This window comes from Mobula hypostoma, chromosome X1, assembly GCF_963921235.1.
Source record: "Mobula hypostoma chromosome X1, sMobHyp1.1, whole genome shotgun sequence".
NCBI classification, from domain to species: domain Eukaryota; kingdom Metazoa; phylum Chordata; class Chondrichthyes; order Myliobatiformes; family Myliobatidae; genus Mobula; species Mobula hypostoma.
The window spans coordinates 35,699,612-35,718,924 of record NC_086128.1 but is presented as its reverse complement, the minus strand read 5'-3'; the positions used below and the strand labels follow the sequence as shown (position 1 = coordinate 35,718,924).

The 19,313-nt window shown below is 39.8% G+C and overlaps 1 protein-coding gene across 2 annotated transcripts in view; it reads left to right on the top strand.

Moving 5' to 3' along the window:
- The window catches only part of ghdc (GH3 domain containing), a 30,152-nt gene extending 11,221 nt beyond the window's left edge, over nt 1–18,931 (top strand). Inside the window, exons 4-8 of one of the 2 annotated variants that reach the window (XM_063037300.1) lie at nt 1,540–1,729; nt 8,023–8,094; nt 8,201–8,334; nt 17,523–17,611; nt 17,902–18,931. In XM_063037300.1, coding sequence (XP_062893370.1) covers nt 1,540–1,729; nt 8,023–8,094; nt 8,201–8,334; nt 17,523–17,611; nt 17,902–18,123 — 707 coding nt within the window. In that variant the 3' untranslated portion in view covers nt 18,124–18,931. The remainder of the gene's footprint in view (nt 1–1,539; nt 1,730–8,022; nt 8,095–8,200; nt 8,335–17,522; nt 17,612–17,901) is intronic. The other variant, XM_063037301.1, reaches the window with a different exon arrangement.
- The last annotated feature ends 382 nt before the right edge of the window (nt 18,932–19,313 follow it).

The window sequence follows — 19,313 nt, the reverse complement described above, 5'->3', positions numbered from 1 at the left end:
ACTCTCATTAAGAGGACATTTTTGCCCACAGAACTGCCACTCACTGGATGCTGTTCGTGTTTTGCACCATACTAGAGACTGTTTGTGAAAATACTGGGAGATCAGCAGTATCTGAGATACTCAAACCACCCCATCTTGCACCAACAATCATTCCACAGTCAAAATCACTTAGATCACAGTTCTTCCCAATCCTGGTGTTTGGTCTGAACAACTGAACCTCTTTGACCACGACTGCATGTTTTTATGCATTGAGCTGCTGCCACATGATTGGCTGATGAGATATTTGCATTGATGTACAGGTGTAGCTAATAAAGTGGCCGTGGACCATGTGATTGGTTCAAACGGCCTGATACCATACTGCAGTTTCAGTGTAATCCTATATAGGGATCGTCTGTATTGATGTGCACCTGCAGGGGATCTTATGTTCTTGGTTTTGATGTGGAATGGTGGGCGTGAAATGTTCCTCTGGTCTTTACCTAATGTAGCCATTGGACAATCCCGAAGATGAATTTTCATGATTAACGACACTGATTGAACTTGCATTGGCATGGTGGTGGAGTTACTGAACCAATATCCAAAGGGCAGGAAAGTTGATGGAGAGACACGAGTTCAGATCTTTGGGGAATTTAAGTGTAAGAATTTGAAATGATCTGGAATTAAAAAATAAACATTTGTAATTGTGGTCGTAATTGTTATAAAAACACACCTGGTTCACCAATGCCTTTCAGGGAAGGAAAAGTACCTCCATCACCTTGTCTGTGCTATGTGCCTTTATACCCACACCAGTGTGTTTTGTTCTAAGACATAAGACATAGGAGCAGAATTAGGCCATTTGGCCCATTGAGTCTACCCTATTCTCCTGTTTTCTCCCTGTAACCTTTGACACCTTTACTAATCAAGAGCCTATCAATCTCCACGTTAAATATACCCAATGACTTGGCCTCCACAGTCATCTGTGGCAGTCAATTCCACAGATTCACCACCCTTTGGCAAAAGAAATTCCTCCTCATCTCTGTTCTAAAGGGGTGCCTTGTATTCTGATGCTGTGCCCTCTGGTCCTAGACTCCTCTCTACATCCACTCTGTCTAGGCCTTTCAGTATTCGACTGGTTTCAATAAGAGGAGCCCCTCTCCCTTTAGTCTTCTAAACTCCAGGGAGTACAGCCCCAGAGGCATCAAACACTGCTCATATGTTAACTAAAATGGCAATTAGAAATGACCGATGAGCAACACAGTCTGTGAATAAATAAACCAAATAAGATGAGCCCTGGCATAGAATAGTCCATTTACAGTTTGCTCTTGGGCTCAAGCAAAGGATTTGGCCCCTGCTATGGCGAGCCGCCAGCGAGTACTGACAGACTGCATAACTGGAGCCTGACACTCTCAGCCCCTCTTGTCCTTGTGCATACTTTCCAACAAGAATCATTGAACAGCAGGGAGGAACTGGAACACTGGCTCTTTTATTTTCCCCGATTTAGCTCAAGGGCGCTTAGAACAAATGTGAGTATGTTTGCTGAAACATCTTGATCCTATTTCCTAGGCCTCATTGGAGTGAATCTGTGGCCAGAACAGCAGGAACGACATTACCTTCTATGTCCGCAATCAATGTTTTATGAATTTATTCCTGTTAACTTCTCTGAAGATGAACAACCACAAACACTGTTTTTGGAGGAAGTGAAGGAAAACGAGTTATATGAACTGGTCATCACCAATGCATCTGGTTTGTACAGGTAAAACATCAGATATTTAAAAGCAAATTTAAACATTATTACTTGCTTTCTTGCATTATTAAGAAAGTAAAATATCAGCATATTGCAAACTTATATTCAAAGGCAAAGGTTTAAAAATGCAGCACAATTCTTTTAAATTTGTTACTGTTGGTTCTGTTCTATTAATTGAAGTCTGATAATTGAAGACACTATTGATGTCTGTCATGGCTGTCTGTTCTCTATCCTCTTTGCTACTGCCATCTTAGGGAAGCATCCTAGTAATGTTGAAGGTCAATAGGTGAACAAAGCTCACAAAGCATATGTCATTTTAAAAGCTTTATAATCATCATGCTTTGTAAAGTACTTGAGCTTCATCGAGCAGCGTCTATCACACATCTTGTTCTGAGCTCATAATGGACCTGTGAGTGTCTGCTTCCTACTTAACCTGTAAACTGCTGAATGCAAGCAGTCTCCATTCGATCCATTAGTCACCATTGGCACAGTTCAGTCCACTATACTAACTGGTCCTAAAACATTAACCCTGTTCCTCTCTCTCCAGATGCTGTCTAATCTGCTGAGTACTTCTAACATTTTTTTTTGCTTCTATTTCAACTTTTTCACCTCAGTTTTTTTTAGCTTGTCAGTAACTGCTTAAGTTCTGGTATAATCCTGCTGAACCCAAATCAGGGTTAGCACATCCTCCCCCATGTGAAGAGCCACTGACTTGAAAATATTAACTTTGCTCCCTCCTGCTGATGTGTACAACCTGCTGAGCGTTTCCAGCAGTTTTTAAAAAAATTTATTGTATTCCACGTGAATTTTAACCAGAACTTTCATTTCAGCCATCCTTTGTGTGTTCCAGACTTCACAGCTTAAAGGTGAAGCTTTAGAGAGGATGCAGAGGAGATTTACCAGGATACTGTCTGGATTACAGAGCATATTTTATGAGGATAGGTTGAGCGAGCTAGGGTTTTTCTCTTTGGAACAAAGGAGGATGAGAGATCACTTTATACAAGTGTACAAGATGTAACTCTGTGTCATCAGTAATGTGCATCCATAGATGTCCACTCCTTCATCTAAACTCTAAGATTGGCTGCCGCTGTTGTTAAGTTTTGTATGTGTCCAGGTTTACTTTTGGCCTTTGGAGTTCATGAGGAAAATGAGTAATGAGCTGCATGTTGTATGACCTTGTAGTACCAAATTTAGCCACAGGATGGAGCTCTGATCTAACTAATGCGTGCAACAGTGAGTGTCCCTCTGATTCTCATCTCCGGGAATGTCCACACTCAGCACGTGATCATACAATATGTACAAACATAAACATGCAAAGTACTGGAGTTGTTGTTGACACAACGATTCTTCCTGCATTTTCATACACCTGAAATAGAATTCCACAGCTTCAAGACATCATTGTCCATGCTACACATAATTGTGCTGTATGAGTTGTGTTACTGAACTAATATTCAGAGACACAAACTAATTATCTAGAGTTCAATTTTCACTACTGCAGGTGGGGAATATAAAGTTATGTTAATAAAACAAATTGGAAAATTGAACCATGATTGGTAATGATGACCATGAGACTTCCAGACAGTGATTAAAACTCTATCTAGTTCCTTAATGACCTTCATTTAAGGAATTTTCCTTGGTTGTCCTTTATGCTTGCTTCAACATGGCTCCAGACGCACTGTCATCCATTTTGGTTCCAGTAGCTCTTTTGAAAGACAACTACATGCAAACAGCAAGTTCTGGGTAGGTACCTGTTGTGCCTTTTGTAAGCTCAGGACATCCCAAACTAATTTATAATCATTAGCTTATTCTCTTTTAAAGTATAGCCATTACTATAATGTAGAAATCGTGACACTTAATCAGTGTACAGCAAGCTCTCATGAATAACAATGTGATGAGATTTTTTAGTGACACGGATTTGGCAATAATTGGGGAATGCACCACTAGGGAAAATACTAGGGCTTTGATCAAGTTGCTCTAAATCGTTCTGGCCTTCGTTCCAATGACAGACTACTTACTGCCAACATGATATCAGCCAGTGAATTGCTGATAGGGCGGGGTGAGTAACATATACTGCAACAAATAGCCTGTTGCTAAGCAGAGTAAATTACTCAATAACTAGTCAATTTAATGCGTGGATGAAATTAACGACAATGGCTCCTTCTGGTAACGGCAGCATAATTACTCCAGAAAATGACTCCCAAGTCCAAGGGACTTTAGAGATGCAGAAAAATGTTTTAGTATAATGGTGCGGTGGCTGGTTGATTTTAGTTAGCCAGTTTTATTTGATTGTGTTTTATTTAGCGATACAGCGCGGAGTTAGGCCCGCCTGACACTTTGCGCCTCGCCACCTTAGCAATCCCCAACAAACCTGATTAAACCTAACCTAATCACCGGACAACTTGCAATGATCGATGCGCCTACCTGACACGTCTTTGGACTGTGGGAGGAAAGCGGAGGACCCAGAAAAAGCCCCCACATTCTACGGGGAGGACGTACAGAGACCCCTTACAGGACGCCACCGGAATTGACTCCGAACTCCGGAACGCCCCGAACTGTAATAGCATCGTGCTAGTCGCTTCACTGCCGTGGCGTGGAAGCCGTGGTTATTTTAGTTGGAGCCGAGGCACTGGGAGGTGATTTGATTGTTAATTGGTGATTGACGTTGCACAGGTTCCAAGCTGTGCAGTGGGAAGGTGATGAGGTAAAAACTTGGCAGAATTGCAGTTTCTAGTGTATTGTCAATTTTCTCTGCAGGTTATAAAACTGTAGAGGATGACAAATAAACTCCCTTCTGAGCTTGTAAGGCATTATGATGACAAACAAGCCAACAAACCATATACTTCCAGAGCCAGGAGTGCTCAGGAACTCTGCGGAACGCCCAGACCCTGCTCTAGACAGGCAGTATGAAGATGCAACCTCAAACCCCACGGGGAGGGTTGAGTCCGACAAGGGGGCTGAGCGAACTTGCGCCTCTTTTGCGTTGTAAGTTAAAAACGATCATCTCAACCTTCAACGCAAACACCATCCGCCTCTTGCCTCGATGCACAGAGTTGGCATCACAGGCAAGCAGCTACAAGATCTCCATCCTGGGGATCCAAGAACATCGTCATGTACACCCTGACAAAGAGATAATGTTCACAGAGGCAGAGGGGATGCACCTCATCGCCTCGTCCGCATGGAGAGAGCCGATGACGATGTCAGCACAAGGTGGAGTAGGGCTGATGTTGAACAGCAAGGCGAAGGAGGCACTGAGGGGTGTAGTCTCAGTCAGTGACAGAATCCTTACTGTGGAATTTGACGGAAACCCGGCGACCTCTGTCATCATCTGTTACTCCCCCCCACAACTGCAGCAAGGAGAAGGAGGTGGAGGCCTTCTACAGTAAACTTCACGAAGCTGTCACTTCAATACCGGCACATAACTTCCTGGCTGTGCTCCGCGATTTTAATGCCCAGGTCAGACTGGAAGATGTTCCATACTCATACCAAGACTTTACCAACAGAAATTGACAATATCTAGTTGATTTCATCCAGGAACACAGTCTCATTGCCGCCAACACACAATTCAAGAAGCGAGCTGGTAAACTGTGGACATACGAAAACAGAGCCTGCATCTACAGGAAACAGCTCGATTACATCCTCGTAAGAACAAAATGGCATAATTGTGTGATCAACACAGAAGCCTACAGCACCTTCAACTCGGTCAGTTCTGACCACAGAGTAGTGTCAATGCAAGTGAGACTGAGCCTGCGGCAACCCAAAGCCACAGGTCCCAAGGAGAAGATAGACTGGAAGGCATTCTCCTCACAACCTGTTCTTCAAGCCCAGTAGACAGTGGAGGTGAGAAATCACCTCAGCCCACTGGAAAGGGAGGAGGAAGAGACTGCCACCGACCGCTATCAACGGCTCATAGACCCACACACAGATGCAACAAGGAGTTTGCCTACTGTGAAGCGAATCAAGAAGTGTCGGATCTCGAAACATCCTGATGTCGTCTCAGCAAGAGGTGTGATCAATGCTTGTCATGCCGAACTTAGAAGGAGCGAAACAGAAGGGCTAAGAGACAAGTTCAAGACAGCAAAGAAGAATCTCTTTGCTACCTACGACCGACTGAAGGAAGGGGAACTAGCTGAGAGGATTAGAGAGGTAGAGGCTGCTAATGAAGACAAGCAGCACGGAGAAGCATGGCGCCTAGTCAATGAGATCAGCAGACGGAAGAAGTCCCCATCAGGTCAAATAAGTGATAAAACAGCAGAGGACCGTGTCCAGACTATGGTTTACCCACTTTAAGAACCTGCTGGGAAGCCCTCCAATGATCACGGAAGAAGAGGAGGACATACCCACGATACTAACGCAATTCAACGTCGATGACGTTCCATTCACCATTGAGGAACTGAAGAAGGCCAAATACGCACTCAAACAGGGCAGGAGCACTGGACCAGATGGAATATCACCAGATGTCCTGAAGAACTGCGACCTGGATGACATCTTGCTGGACATATGTAATACGGCACTGATGAGAGGCAACAAACCAGAACAGTGGTCACTCTCAAACATTATCCCAGTCCCCAAGTCTGGATCCCCCATGAAGACAGATAACTACCACAGTATCAGCTTGACCTGCATCTTAGCAAAGATATACAATCAGATGATCTTGAACAGGATTCGCACCGCCATTGACCCTAAGCTAAGATTCAATCAGAATGGTTTTTGGCAGAAGCGCACAATAGTGATGCAAATACTTGCTCTCTGTAGAATCATCGAGGAAGTCAAGAAGAACAACCTACCAGCCGTGCTTATTTACATCGATTTCCGCAAAGCTTTTGACTCCATTCACCGAGGTAAAATGCTGAAGATCCTGAAAGCTTACCGAGTGCCAGACCATCTACTGAGAGCAATAGAGTCCAGTTATACCAAAACCATGGCGAAAGTTGTATCACCAGATGGAGAAACAGCAGTGTTTGAACTCCTAGCTGGTGTGCTGCAAGGAGACACTCTGGCACCCGACATCTTTATAATCGTCCTTGATTACGCTCTGCGTCAAACTACCAAAGATCATGACAAGCTTGGTTTTACCATAAAACCAGGACGAACCAAAAGGGTCAGACCAGTTATGCTCACAGATCTTGATTTTGCAGATGACATAGTCCTGCTCTCTGACCAGATGGAGGAAGCATAGCAGCTACTGACAAAAGTGGAAATTGAGTGCAATAAGGTTGGACTTCACCTAAACACTAAAAAGACAGAGTACATGGCATTTAACTGCAACAAAGGTACTCTCAAGACCATAAAGAATGGTACCATTAAGAAAGTCTTTGACTACGAGTACCTCGGGTCAAGAATGATGAGTTCGGAGAAGGACATAAAGAAACGGAAGGCGCTGGTATGGAGGGCTATGAACGACATGAAGGAAATCTGGAAGTCGAACCTGACCAGAGGGCCTAAAAAGAGGATCTTCATAGCAGTCATAGAGTCCATTCTCATGTACGGATGCGAGACGTGGGCACTCACCAAGACTATGTGAAAGTCTCTAGGTGTTTGCTATACACGAATGCTCCGGATGGCTCTTGACATGAGTTGGCAACAGCACATGACGAACGTCGAGCTCTATGACGACCTACCGATGCTCACCACTAAAACTGAGGCGAGGAGACTGCAACTAGCGGTCTACACCACCCCGAGCTACCTGCCATCATATGGGAGCCCAAGCATGGGAGGATGAACCCTGGGCGCCCTCCCAAGACTATGGTCAACACGCTCCTAGAAGACAGCGGCGCGGCTAATGTAGATGAACTGAACACACTGATGAGGGAGAGGGAGAAGTGAAGAGTCCGTCATCGTGCCCGACGCCGGCCCCCTAGGCCTGAGTTGACATAGTAGTCATGAGCTTTTACGAGGGTGATTGATAAGTTCCTGGTCTAAGGTAGAAGGAGATGAGTTATACAGCTCTCGTTACGTGCACGTGCAGTTCAACTCTTCGAGTGATTATGCAGAAAGTTTGAAGTTAATAACTCATCTCCTTCTACCTTAGGCCACAAACTTATCAATCACCCCTGGTATGTTCTGCTCATTTATTAAATGCAGATGTATTTCTACTTTGGGCTCACTGGGTGATAAAGCCCCATTTAGCTAAGCTGCTTTGAAGTTTCTGAAACTGAGGTTTAGCATTGTTCATTGGGGAATTACAGGCACAGGGCCTCCATGTGTGAGGTGCTCTGAAATAGACAGAAAACTCAAAATTCAACTTTAAGAAGTTCATGCTGTACCTCAGAATACCTCATGATGATTTTTATTGATCCTTTCAGATACCGGATTGGAGACATTGTGAAGGTGGTGGCTTTTCACAATCAGAGTCCAGTGGTTGAGTTTAAGTACAGGTGTGCAAGTTTACTTTCATCAGTTTGTTTCATCTAGTTTTTTTTTCTGTGAAATATTTACCTCAAAAATAATACATTAATATCTTTTTATAAATTTCTTTGTCAGGCAAGGGCAGATGTTAAATGTCAGAGGAGAAAAAATTACAGAGGAGGCCTTCTACCAAACACTACTGCGTGCTGTGAAGTTGTGGCCTGGTGCCGTGCTCCTTGATTACTGTTGTGTAGAGAGTGGCCTTTTGGGTGAGTGTTATTTGATAAGTGATAAATCTGAAGGGATTTTCCCTGTACATTGTAGAGAACGTGCCTCGTTCGATTTTATAACGTGTGTTGTATTACCTTTGCTTCAAAACTGAAAGACAAGCTTGCAGCTGGTGATTGGAGCACCACAATGCTGAAGCAATAAACATTGTATACCTCTGCTGTCCAGAATCAAAGGAAAGGGCTTTTGGCGGAATCCAACAGAGAGAGCAAGATGACCATTACAGAACAAGGAATCCTCCAGCAGCTCGTCGCTCCAGATTCCAGCATCTGCAATTGCTTGTCTCCTCCAAATTTCCTTTTACTTTAGAACATAAAACAGCTTTTAGCACAGGACTTTCAGCCCACAATGTTGTGCCAAACTAATTAAGCCGATGATTGTTCTAATCCCTTCTGCCTGCACATGGTCCATATCCCTCCATTCTCTGCATATTCATGTATTATCAAAGAGCTTATTAAATACCTCTGTCATATCTGCCTCCATCACCTCCCCTAGACACCCACCATTGACCTTTTAAAAAAAAAGACTTGACCCACACATCTCCTTTGCACTTATCAAAAGCATTTCTGCAGATCCTGGAAATCCAGAGTTAACACGCACCAAACGCTGGAGCAACTCAGCAGGTCAGTCAGCATCCATGGAGAGGAATAAATAGTCAGCGTTTCAGGCCGAGACCCTTCATCCTGACCTGTTGAGTTCTTCTAGCATTTGTTGTGTTACACTATTATTTGACCCTGGAAGAAAGATACCAGCTGTCCACTCTGTCTGTCATCTACCTTTGTAATTGACAAGGGATAACTAAAATACTGTTGTTCCAAACTCCACATGGTTTTCATAAATCATGGTTTGCATTTATGTAGCTCCTTTCTTCAAATTCTTTTATAACACTTGTACAAACATTGTAAATTCAAGAAGCTGAATTAAAGATCCTGCAAACACTGAAGTGCTAAGGATCAGACTTTCTGTTTTATTAATACCACAGGTGGGGCGAGCAATTGTTCTCCAAAATACCAGGGATAATGCTCCTGCCCTTTTTAGAAACAGTGGCCTTTACTGGAGAAGCAGAGAGCTTCAGTTTAGTATTTTAACCTAAGGTAGCACCTCCATCAGTTCAACAATCTCTCAGTGCTACACTGGTGTGTCAGCTGTTGTTTTTATGCTCAAGCTGCTGGAGTAGAATGTACCACCAAATTTTAACTCAAGATCAGAACGTTACTAAATTTATCACAGAAATATATAATTTACACTGGTTTTACCCTCTCTTTCTATCATTTGAAGGCAAAAGTATTTTGTAGACATGTAGAATTATTCAAATCACACTGCTGCTTATAGATGCACCAGAACGAAGCTGAGAGGATCAAACATCTAACCCTAACTTGATGAATCAGGTCAGACTGTGCACGTTGCAAGGTGAACATCAGTGTTATGTGCATTCACTAGGGTTGCAGACAGTGTCTTTTACTGTATGTGTTAATGCACCATTTACAAATGGATGCAGTCAAATCAGGATGCATCGCACTCAAACTTAAATGAGCTGTTCTTCAAGTAGATGGGCTCGAGTTGGTTTGCTGGGGAAGACGATGGACGTTTCCCTGAATGTCAGAGTGCAGAGCTGAGCTCATAAACGTAACTGACTCCTCCTCTGAATGGGATCCTGTTTCTGCATTTATTAGCTACTGCCTATCAATCTCTTTCAGAGTTCTATGTGTTTCAATGAGTTCTCTTTTCAGAGTTCCACTGTTTACTCTGTACTTACTAATTTATGCCTTTGCTGTCTATGCATCATTTGTTCCTCTAAGACCAACACAAGTGCCTATGTCCAGAACTGACTGAATGGTGAGGAATTCCTCATCCTTTGTAGATACCTCATCCAAAGCACAGGACAGGTGAGGAGTGCCCGAAGGCTTGTTTTTCAAAAAAAAAGCTGGACACCGATGGCAGTGTATGATGTGTGTGGAATTGATGAAAAACTTGTCCTGCTTTTGTAGGCAAGAAGTATAATGCAATACATACATAGATCACAGGCATAGATGATATTCAATCCAGTCAGAAATACTGATGCATGGACTTTGCCTGGCACTTGAGGAAGGACTCAGTCTTGGAAGGCTTCCTAGCAAAACAGCTTCCACAGAAACAAACTTTCAGAGCTTCCAAACAATTGATCCACAGGGAATACTCCACTGTCTCTAAGAACCATTTTAATGTTTGTAATGACTGGTGCAGCCAATCCTCCCAGGAGCAATGCTTCGCACAGAGATCAAAGACTAATAAACTTAATACCCAGATCCACCCAAGTTCCCTCTTTCCACATTTTGTTACAGTACTAAGGAAGCATTATTGTTCCTCTCTGTGTCTTGTGGTACATCAGGTGGCAACCTTGCACTTAACTGTTTTTTTACCATGCTGAGTTGCTAGCTCAGCACTTAACCCCGTGTGCAAGGAGCCACTCAGGTTCGAACCCGGGACCATTCGCCTCTAAGTCCAGTGCTGATGCCACTACACCACCGGCTGGCTTACTGAGGAAGCGTGTTCTTGTCTTAATGATGAGTCATTAAGCAGTCTTTTACCTGTGCTGTGTAGATGTGCCATGGATCCCAAGAGCCTCTTCAAAGAAGAGCAGGAAGATTGCTCTTCCTTGAATAATCTTAGATATTAATCAAACAGGTTCCACTTGTCATGAGAAGACAGAAATAGTTGCTTTCTCGTTACTGATGGCTAACATTGTTCCTTCAGTCAACACCACCCAGAAATAGATTAACTGGAAATTAGTCCATGTCTGCTTCCCATAGTACTTTGCTATGTTTAAATTAATTGTTACAAGTTAGCAAATTACAATGATAAACTTCAGGGGGACTTCCGGTAGAGCTCATGGAGTGAAGTCGTGTTCTTGACTCGCTCCATCACCTCTGAGTTTTTTTTCCTATGATCAGCTATATTTAACTAACCATTAAGGCATCGACTTTTACAATAATCTGAAATAAATTGGGCTTTTTGATATTTGGATGCTTTTAAGGTCTGCTATGTCTAAGAACGGAAAAAATGGGAAAGACGGCAAACCTCCGGTTAGACCAAAAGGTACCGATCTCCCTCCGACTGAACCACCTTTGACTCTGAAAGCTATATCGGATCTAATTCAAAGGGAAATATCAACCTCTATAAAGGAGCTGATTCGTGCGGAAATTTCAATTAATTTCCAGAAAATTGCCGACTCAATCGATAAAATGCAAACATCTATCACGGAACATCAGTCGGCTATATTTAATCTTCAAAAATCCACGCAACAAAATGAACTCAAGATGGAGAAAATTGAAGAAACAATTACTATAATGAAGAAAAAACTTGACTTTCTGACTTTTAAAAACTCTGACTTAGAATCCAGAATGCGACGGCAGAATATTCGAATTATTGGTGTTCGTGAAGCTGCTGAATCTGACAACCCTATAAAGTGTTTTTCTCAACTTTTAAAAGATGCATTTCCTACCATATTTCCTGACCAACCACCGTTATTGGATCGGGCTCACAGAGTTCCATCATATTCGTCTAAGTCAGATAAACCTCGGCATGTCATTTTAAGTTTTCATTATTTTCAAGACAAGGAGAAACTGCTTCGATTTGTTCGATCTAAAGGTTACATTGATTTTTTGGATCTTCAGTTCCGATTCGTGGAGGACTTCAGCAAACAGATTCGGGATCAATGGGTTCGTTATAGATCGGTGATGTCGGAACTCTACAAGATGGATTTAAAACCAGCGCTGCTTTACCCAGCGCGTCTAAGGATCCGCACGCCTGACGGAGCTTTCCGTTTTTTTGAATGTCCATCGGATGCCCAGAGTTACCTGGATCAATTTTCACCTTCAACATCTTAATCGTAATTTTTAACTATCTCTGTTTGATCGGAGGCTGTGAATCTGTCGGGTTTAATTTTTGTTTGCTTTATATGGGCAGAAAAGTTTATTTTTGATTAATTAATATGGTTGCCAAACTTTCTTTCTAACTGCGTCATTCCTTTCTTTTTCCTTGGGGATTATGGGTGGTTAGTCCCTTAGTATCATTTTGCGTATTTCCTTTGAGGCCTTAAATTTCGTAGTCTTTAAATGTACTTTTTTTTTTGTAGGTTTTCCTAACTAGTTTATATTAATAATTTCGTTTCTTTTTTTTTGGTTACTCATTGAATTTGTGGTCTGTTACGGTTTTCTTTATATTTTCTGGCTTTTTCTCTGTTTTACATTGTGCTTGTCTTAATTGATCTACCTTTTTAAATTTTTCTACTGTTTTATAACTAGCTGATCTTTTTTATATTTACACTTTTTTTAGTGAGCGTCTATCGGAAGTCATGGGGGGTAGTTTTAGTGCTTGCTTCTTTCTGGCGGGTCTGCTTTAGATTTAGCCTTGGGGTCATGGGATGGGGGGTGGTGGGAGGGGCTTCACGTTTTAGTTTTTTTCTTCTTGGGCTACTTACATTACTGAAGTATTGGTTGCGTTCTCCTTCCGGTTATCTCTGGTTTGTTCTGCTCCCTTTCCTGGTTCATGGGTCGAACCTATCGTCAATCTTTTTTTTTGCGGGTTGACTTTAGGGTTTTTGGAGTCTATTATTAATTTTGTCTCCTGGAATACTAATGGTGTTAATCATCCTATTAAAAGGAAAAAAGTTTTTAAAGTATTCCGGAGACTTAAAGCACATGTTCTATTTTTACAAGAGACCCATGTGCAGAGGGGGGACAGACTACGTTTTTTTAAATTCTGGAAGGAAGAACAGTTTCATTCGAACTCTAACGCTAAGATTCGAGGCGTCTCTATTTTTATAGACTCCTCAGTTACTTTTGTACAACATGATATTATCTCTGATCCGAATGGTAGATTTTTACTGGTTAGTGGTCTACTATTTAATAAAAAGGTAGTTTTGGTCAATGTTTATGCACCCAATATGGACTGTCCGGAATTTTATAAATCATTATTTAATCGGTTCCCGAATTTGAATGAGTTTTCACTGATCTGGGGTGGAGATCTTAATACTTGCTTATCCCCAGTTTTGGACCGTTCGGCTCCTTTACAGACTTTACCCAATAAATCTGCAACTTTGATTAACTCATTCCTCTCTGATTCTGGGTCGACGGACATCTGGCGTTTTTTGCATCCTCAGGAAAAAGATTTTTCTTTTTTTTCACATGTTCACCGTTCTTATTCAAGAATTGATTATTTCTTTATTGATTCTCGTCTTATCTCTTCAGTGATTAAATGTGATTATGACTCTATTACCATTTCGGATCATGCTTCACTTAAGCTTTCTATTAAAATTCAGGTCAATGCACAAAATAATAGACAATGGCGTTTTAATTTGTTGCTGCTTCAGGACTCGGATTTTGTTAACTTTATGAATGAACAGATTGATCTTTTTTTTACAATCAACTACACAGAGGATATTTCTGTGAACATTCTTTGGGATACTTTTAAAGTTTATATTCGTGGTCAGATTATCTCGTATTCTGCTGCTTTGAGGAAGAAGCTGAAGCAGGAGGAGCTGGTCATTGTGGACAAGATTAAGGAAATTGATAAGAAATATGTACAGCTCCCTCTGAGGAGTTGTATAAACACAGAACTGAACTTCAAATGGAACATAGTTTATTACTTTTGTCTTCGATTGTAAACCAATTAAAGAAAACAAGAAGTGAATTTTATGTACACAGTGACAAAGTTGGCAAATTGTTGGCTAACCAATTGAAGTCTAATTATACTAAATCTCAAATTAATCAGATTTATAATCAAAATGATCGATTGATATTTGATCATGCGGAAATTAATCAAACATTTTTTGATTTTTATTCTTCCTTATATCAATCTGAGTCTTTACGAGACTCTAAATATATGAATGACTTTTTAGATAACCTAGATTTCCCTGAGATTTCACAGGATATGTCTTCTATGCTAGATACTCGCATTACCACTGATGAGATTAAGAATGTTATTTCCTCTATGAACCTGGGGAAAGCTCCTGGCCCTGATGGGTTTACCGTGGAATTTTATAGGTTTTTTGCACCTTCATTAATCCCTTGGTTCGGTAGGGTTTTGGAGGCTTCATTAAAACTTGGTAAACTTCCCGAATCCTTCTATAGAGCGTCAATCTCTCTAATATTAAAGAAGGATAAAGATCCTGCTCAATGTGCATCTTATAGACCAATATCTTTATTAAATGTTGATTCTAAAATTTTTTCTAAATTATTAGCAAACAGATTAGAAAAAGTTCTCCCTTTTATTATGTCGGAAGACCATACGGGTTTTATTAAAGGTCGTTACTCTTTCTACAACATTCGCACACTGTTAAATATTGTTTATACCCCCTCACAAAATGTTCCTGAGTGTGTTATCTCTTTAGATGCTGAAAAAGCTTTTGATAGAGTAGAATGGCCTTACTTATTTAAGGTGCTTGAAATGTTTAATTTTAGCTCGAAATTTATATCTTGGATCAAACAGTTATATCATTCTCCTATGGCCTCGGTCTGTACTAACTCTTTAAGCTCACCTTTTTTTCCTCTTTTTCGAGGTACTCGACAAGGTTGTCCTTTTAGTCCTTTATTATTTGATATTGCATTAGAACCTCTTGCAATTGCCATTCGAGAATCTCCAAATATTATTGGGATAACTCGGGGCTTAAAGTCCCATAAAATATCACTCTATGCTGATGACTTACTTTTATATATTTCTAATCCTCAAAAATCTATCCCTGCTGCTTTAGATTTATTAGCACAATTTAGTCTTTTTTCAGGTTATAAATTAAATCTTAGTAAGAGTGAACTTTTTCCGATTAATAAACAACTTCCCTTGTGTCATAACTTTCCGCTTAAATTGATTAATAATTATTTCTCATATCTTGGGATTAAAATTACTTATAAACACAAAGATTTATTTAAGACTAATTTTTTACCCTTAATTGATCATATTGCTCAACTTTCATCTAAATGGTTTCCATTATATTTAACTTTGATTTGGTCGTATTAATGCAGTTAAGATGTTTATTCTGCCAAAATTTTTATATATATTTCAGGCATTACAGATTTTTGTTCCAAAATCTTTTTTTGATAAAGTTGACTCTAAAATTTCTTCATTTATTTGGCAAAATAAAAACCCGAGACTGGGTAAAATACATCTACAGAAAGCTAAGAGAGATGGAGGTTTAGCATTACCTAACTTTAGATTCTATTACTGGACAATTAATATTCAACATATGAAATTTTGGTTACTTGACCAAGATACACTATCCATCCCTAAATGGGTAGTTTTGGAATTACAATCTGCTCAGGGCTATGCACTTGGCTCTATTTTAGGTTCCTCTCTTCCTTTCGATTTGAAACGCCTCAAACTGGTTTCTAACCCGATAGTTAAATATACCTTACGTATTTGGTTTCAATTCAGAAAATTTTTCGATCTTAACCAATTTGGGCTAGTGATCCCTATTTTAGGTAACATTTTTTCCTCCCTCTTTTACGGATCGTGCTTTTCAAATTTGGAAGACTAAGTGTATTTCACGGTTTTTGGATTTATTTTTAGATGGTTCCCTTATGTCTTTTGAACAATTATCTAATAAATATAATTTACCAAGAATACATTTTTTTAGATATCTTCAAGTTAGAAATTTCCTAAGCACTATACTTTCTTCCTTTCCAATGCTTCCTCCTACATATATTTTAGATACTATAATTAACCTTAATCCATGTCAGAAAGGTGCAACGACTATTATTTATAATATTATTATGAAACCTAGGAAAGCTCCATTTGATAAGATTAGGTCAGATTGGGAACAAGAATTGGGTTCTATTATTTCCGTGGATGACTGGGGGCAGATTTTACAATTAGTCAATACTTCCTCTATCTGTGCTAAACATTCCCTAATTCAATTTAAAGTTGTTCATAGAGCACATATGTCCAAAGATAAATTAGCTCGTTTTTATTCTCATATTAATCCTTTTTGTGATAGATGTCCGGGGCAGATAGCTCCCTTAACTCATATGTTTTGGTCTTGACCTACTCTGGAAACTTTTTGGAGAGACATTTTTAATATTATCTCCAAGGTATTGAATATAGATATCTCTCCTTATCCTATTACTGCTATCTTTGGATTACCTAAAATTTCCAGTAATCTTTCCCCTTCAGCCCGTAGAATGATTGCATTTCTTACTTTAATGGCGAAAAGATGTATCTTACAACATTAATGCTAATGCTCCAACTACCTTTTTTTGGTTCTCCCAGACGATATTATGGCTTAAATTTGGAGAAAATTAGAAGTAATCTTTATGATTCCTCATTTAAATTTGAACAGACCTGGAGATCTTTTATTCAATAGTTTCATTTAATATAATTATTTTTTTTCTCTTTTGTTTCATATTTATATTCTCTTCTTGCTTTTTTTAACTGTTTTTAATGGAGGTCGGGTTTGAGGACGTGATTTTAAGTTTTTTAACTCTACCTGTTTCCAAGTTAGCCCATTGCTTTGCTTTTAGTTTAGTTGCACGGTGGGTTTTTTTGGGGGTTTTTTTTTTCCTTTTCTCTATTGATATATATATATATATATATATATATATAAAATTAGTATACTATTAATTTACCTTATTATTTTATGTTTAAACTGCACTGTTTGTATCAATTTTTTTCTGTATTTAATATCTCCTGTAATTTCTAACAGTGTATTAGTGCTTATATGGTTTACCTTTTGTATACTTATTTAATAAAAAGATTTAAAAAGAAAGAAAGATAAACTTCAAAGTTAATCAATTAGTTATAAATTATCCATAACATGATGTGTAAGTGAAAATTCTTTCTGTCAATGTACCAATATAGTCCATCAGATTAATGCTATGACGGATTGTAAACATCTTACCACTTTTATTAAGGGAAATGACAGCTCTTAATTTTCGGTGGCTTTACAGTGTGTCAAATATTGATAATTATGGTAAGGTTCTTGACTGTGACACCCAGGGGCTGATTTTTCTCAATCTGTAGCAAGACGATCAATGTTAGTATACTTGGAGTAACTATAACTCTGCTATTGTGATATAAAATAGCCTGTTTTTAATTCAAAATTATTGTAAAGCATTTCATTGTCAAACGAACTGCTGAAATACAGGGTTATGCTGATAATTCTGAATTCTTTACAAGTAGCTCAAATTTCTTCCTCTAGGACAATTTTCTGGTGGTTCAGATCCTCATTATGAGGTATTTGTAGAGATAGAAGGAGTCAGAAACTTGTCAGAGGATCAGCGTTACAAGGTGAGACTCCATCTTTATTTTCCTTTATGGAGAAAAATTATGCTGATTTAAGCTTAAAATTATTTCACCTTTGAATTTTTCAGATGGTTGTAAAGCAAAAATATCTGATAAATAATATAATCATAGAAATCATGTAAAATAGCCATTCTCCTATTCTGATTGGTAGTGGATTTATCTATCCACCTCAACAGAGCGTTATAGTTAATTTTAGATTTATTTTCTGTTTAATTGCTAACAAAAGCTAAGGTGTATTTTATTATTATTGACATCCACTTATCTATCTCCTTTAGTTGGATCAGTGCCTTCAAGAAGATTCAGCAGTGTATCAGTTATTTCGACGCAAGGGCAGCATTGGACCAATGAGAGTTCACATTGTTGCAATGGGCAGCTTCAAGGAGCTAACAGATTTCATCATCGCAAATTTAGGCACTTCGCATAATCAGTTCCAAATCCCCCGTGTTCTGAAGAACAAACAATTTTTGGACTTCATTCAAAGAAAAGTGATTTCATGAAATCTTTGCTTTTTAAGTTTCATGTCTTTGAGCCTTAATTTAGCTTCATTCACCTCTTCCTTGCATTGGATTGATAAAGACCAACAGCAGCCCCTTTTGGATGTAATTCTACCTGACTCTTGTGACTGATTTTGTTTTTACCCTTTTGTTGCGAGTCTTCATGAAGTCAGTCCTGGGGGTTGGTGGTGCAGGGGTGAGGGGGGTGTTGTGGTTGGGGCTGGTCAGACTGTACAAGCTCCATTGGAGCGTGGAACCAACCCTGATGGACAGGCATTGTCATTTTGCCAATATTTGGATTCTAATATACTGTATACTGTAGCTTCCTATGAGGTCTCTGCAGTGAAAATTGTGGATTGGATGCACTGGAATGAACTGAAATCCTGCTTCAGACACTCTGTGAGAGCACTGTTGGTCAGTGGGATTTGGTATCTGCCGAGATGAAACCTCTTCCAGAGAAACCCACTATTATCATAACTAACCACAGCTCATTTATCTGCATAATTATTGGGTTTTTTTTTGCTTTAAAGCAATTTACAGCAGTAAACTTATACATTCAGTTATTAAATCTGCTTGTATTGATGCAAAATTTAACTTTATTGTTCCTTCCCTTGCAAGTTACTTGCAGGGGACTGCTGCCATTGCTTGACAGTAAAGAGTTTTTTTTACTCTGTCACGTTTTAGCCTGGTTGTTGCCTGTCCTGATATACCCAATTAAAGTTGGAGTTGGTCCACCGCTATGTGTTTCAAATGTGGTCATTTTGATGGTACAACCTCACCCGTGAGTGATTGCTTTTTGACAGAGAGCATTTGTTTGTATATAGGGCAGACAGTCAACTGTTCCATCATGTGGTTGTGCTGTGGGAACTTGACACAACACCTTCACCTTAAACCAGTGTGTGTCCTCTTATGAATGCGATAACATCTGGGCAGCTATTAATCTCGCCTATTTAGAAACATAGAAACATAGAAAATAGGTGCAGGAGTAGGCCATTCGGCCCTTCGAGCCTGCACCGCCATTTATTATGGTCATGGCTGATCATCCAACTCAGAACCCCACCCCAGCCTTCCCTCCATACCCCCTGACCTCCGTAGCCACAAGGGCCATATCTAACTCCCTCTTAAATATAGCCAATGAACTGGCCTCAACTGTTTCCTGTGGCACAGAATTCCACAGATTCACCACTCTCTGT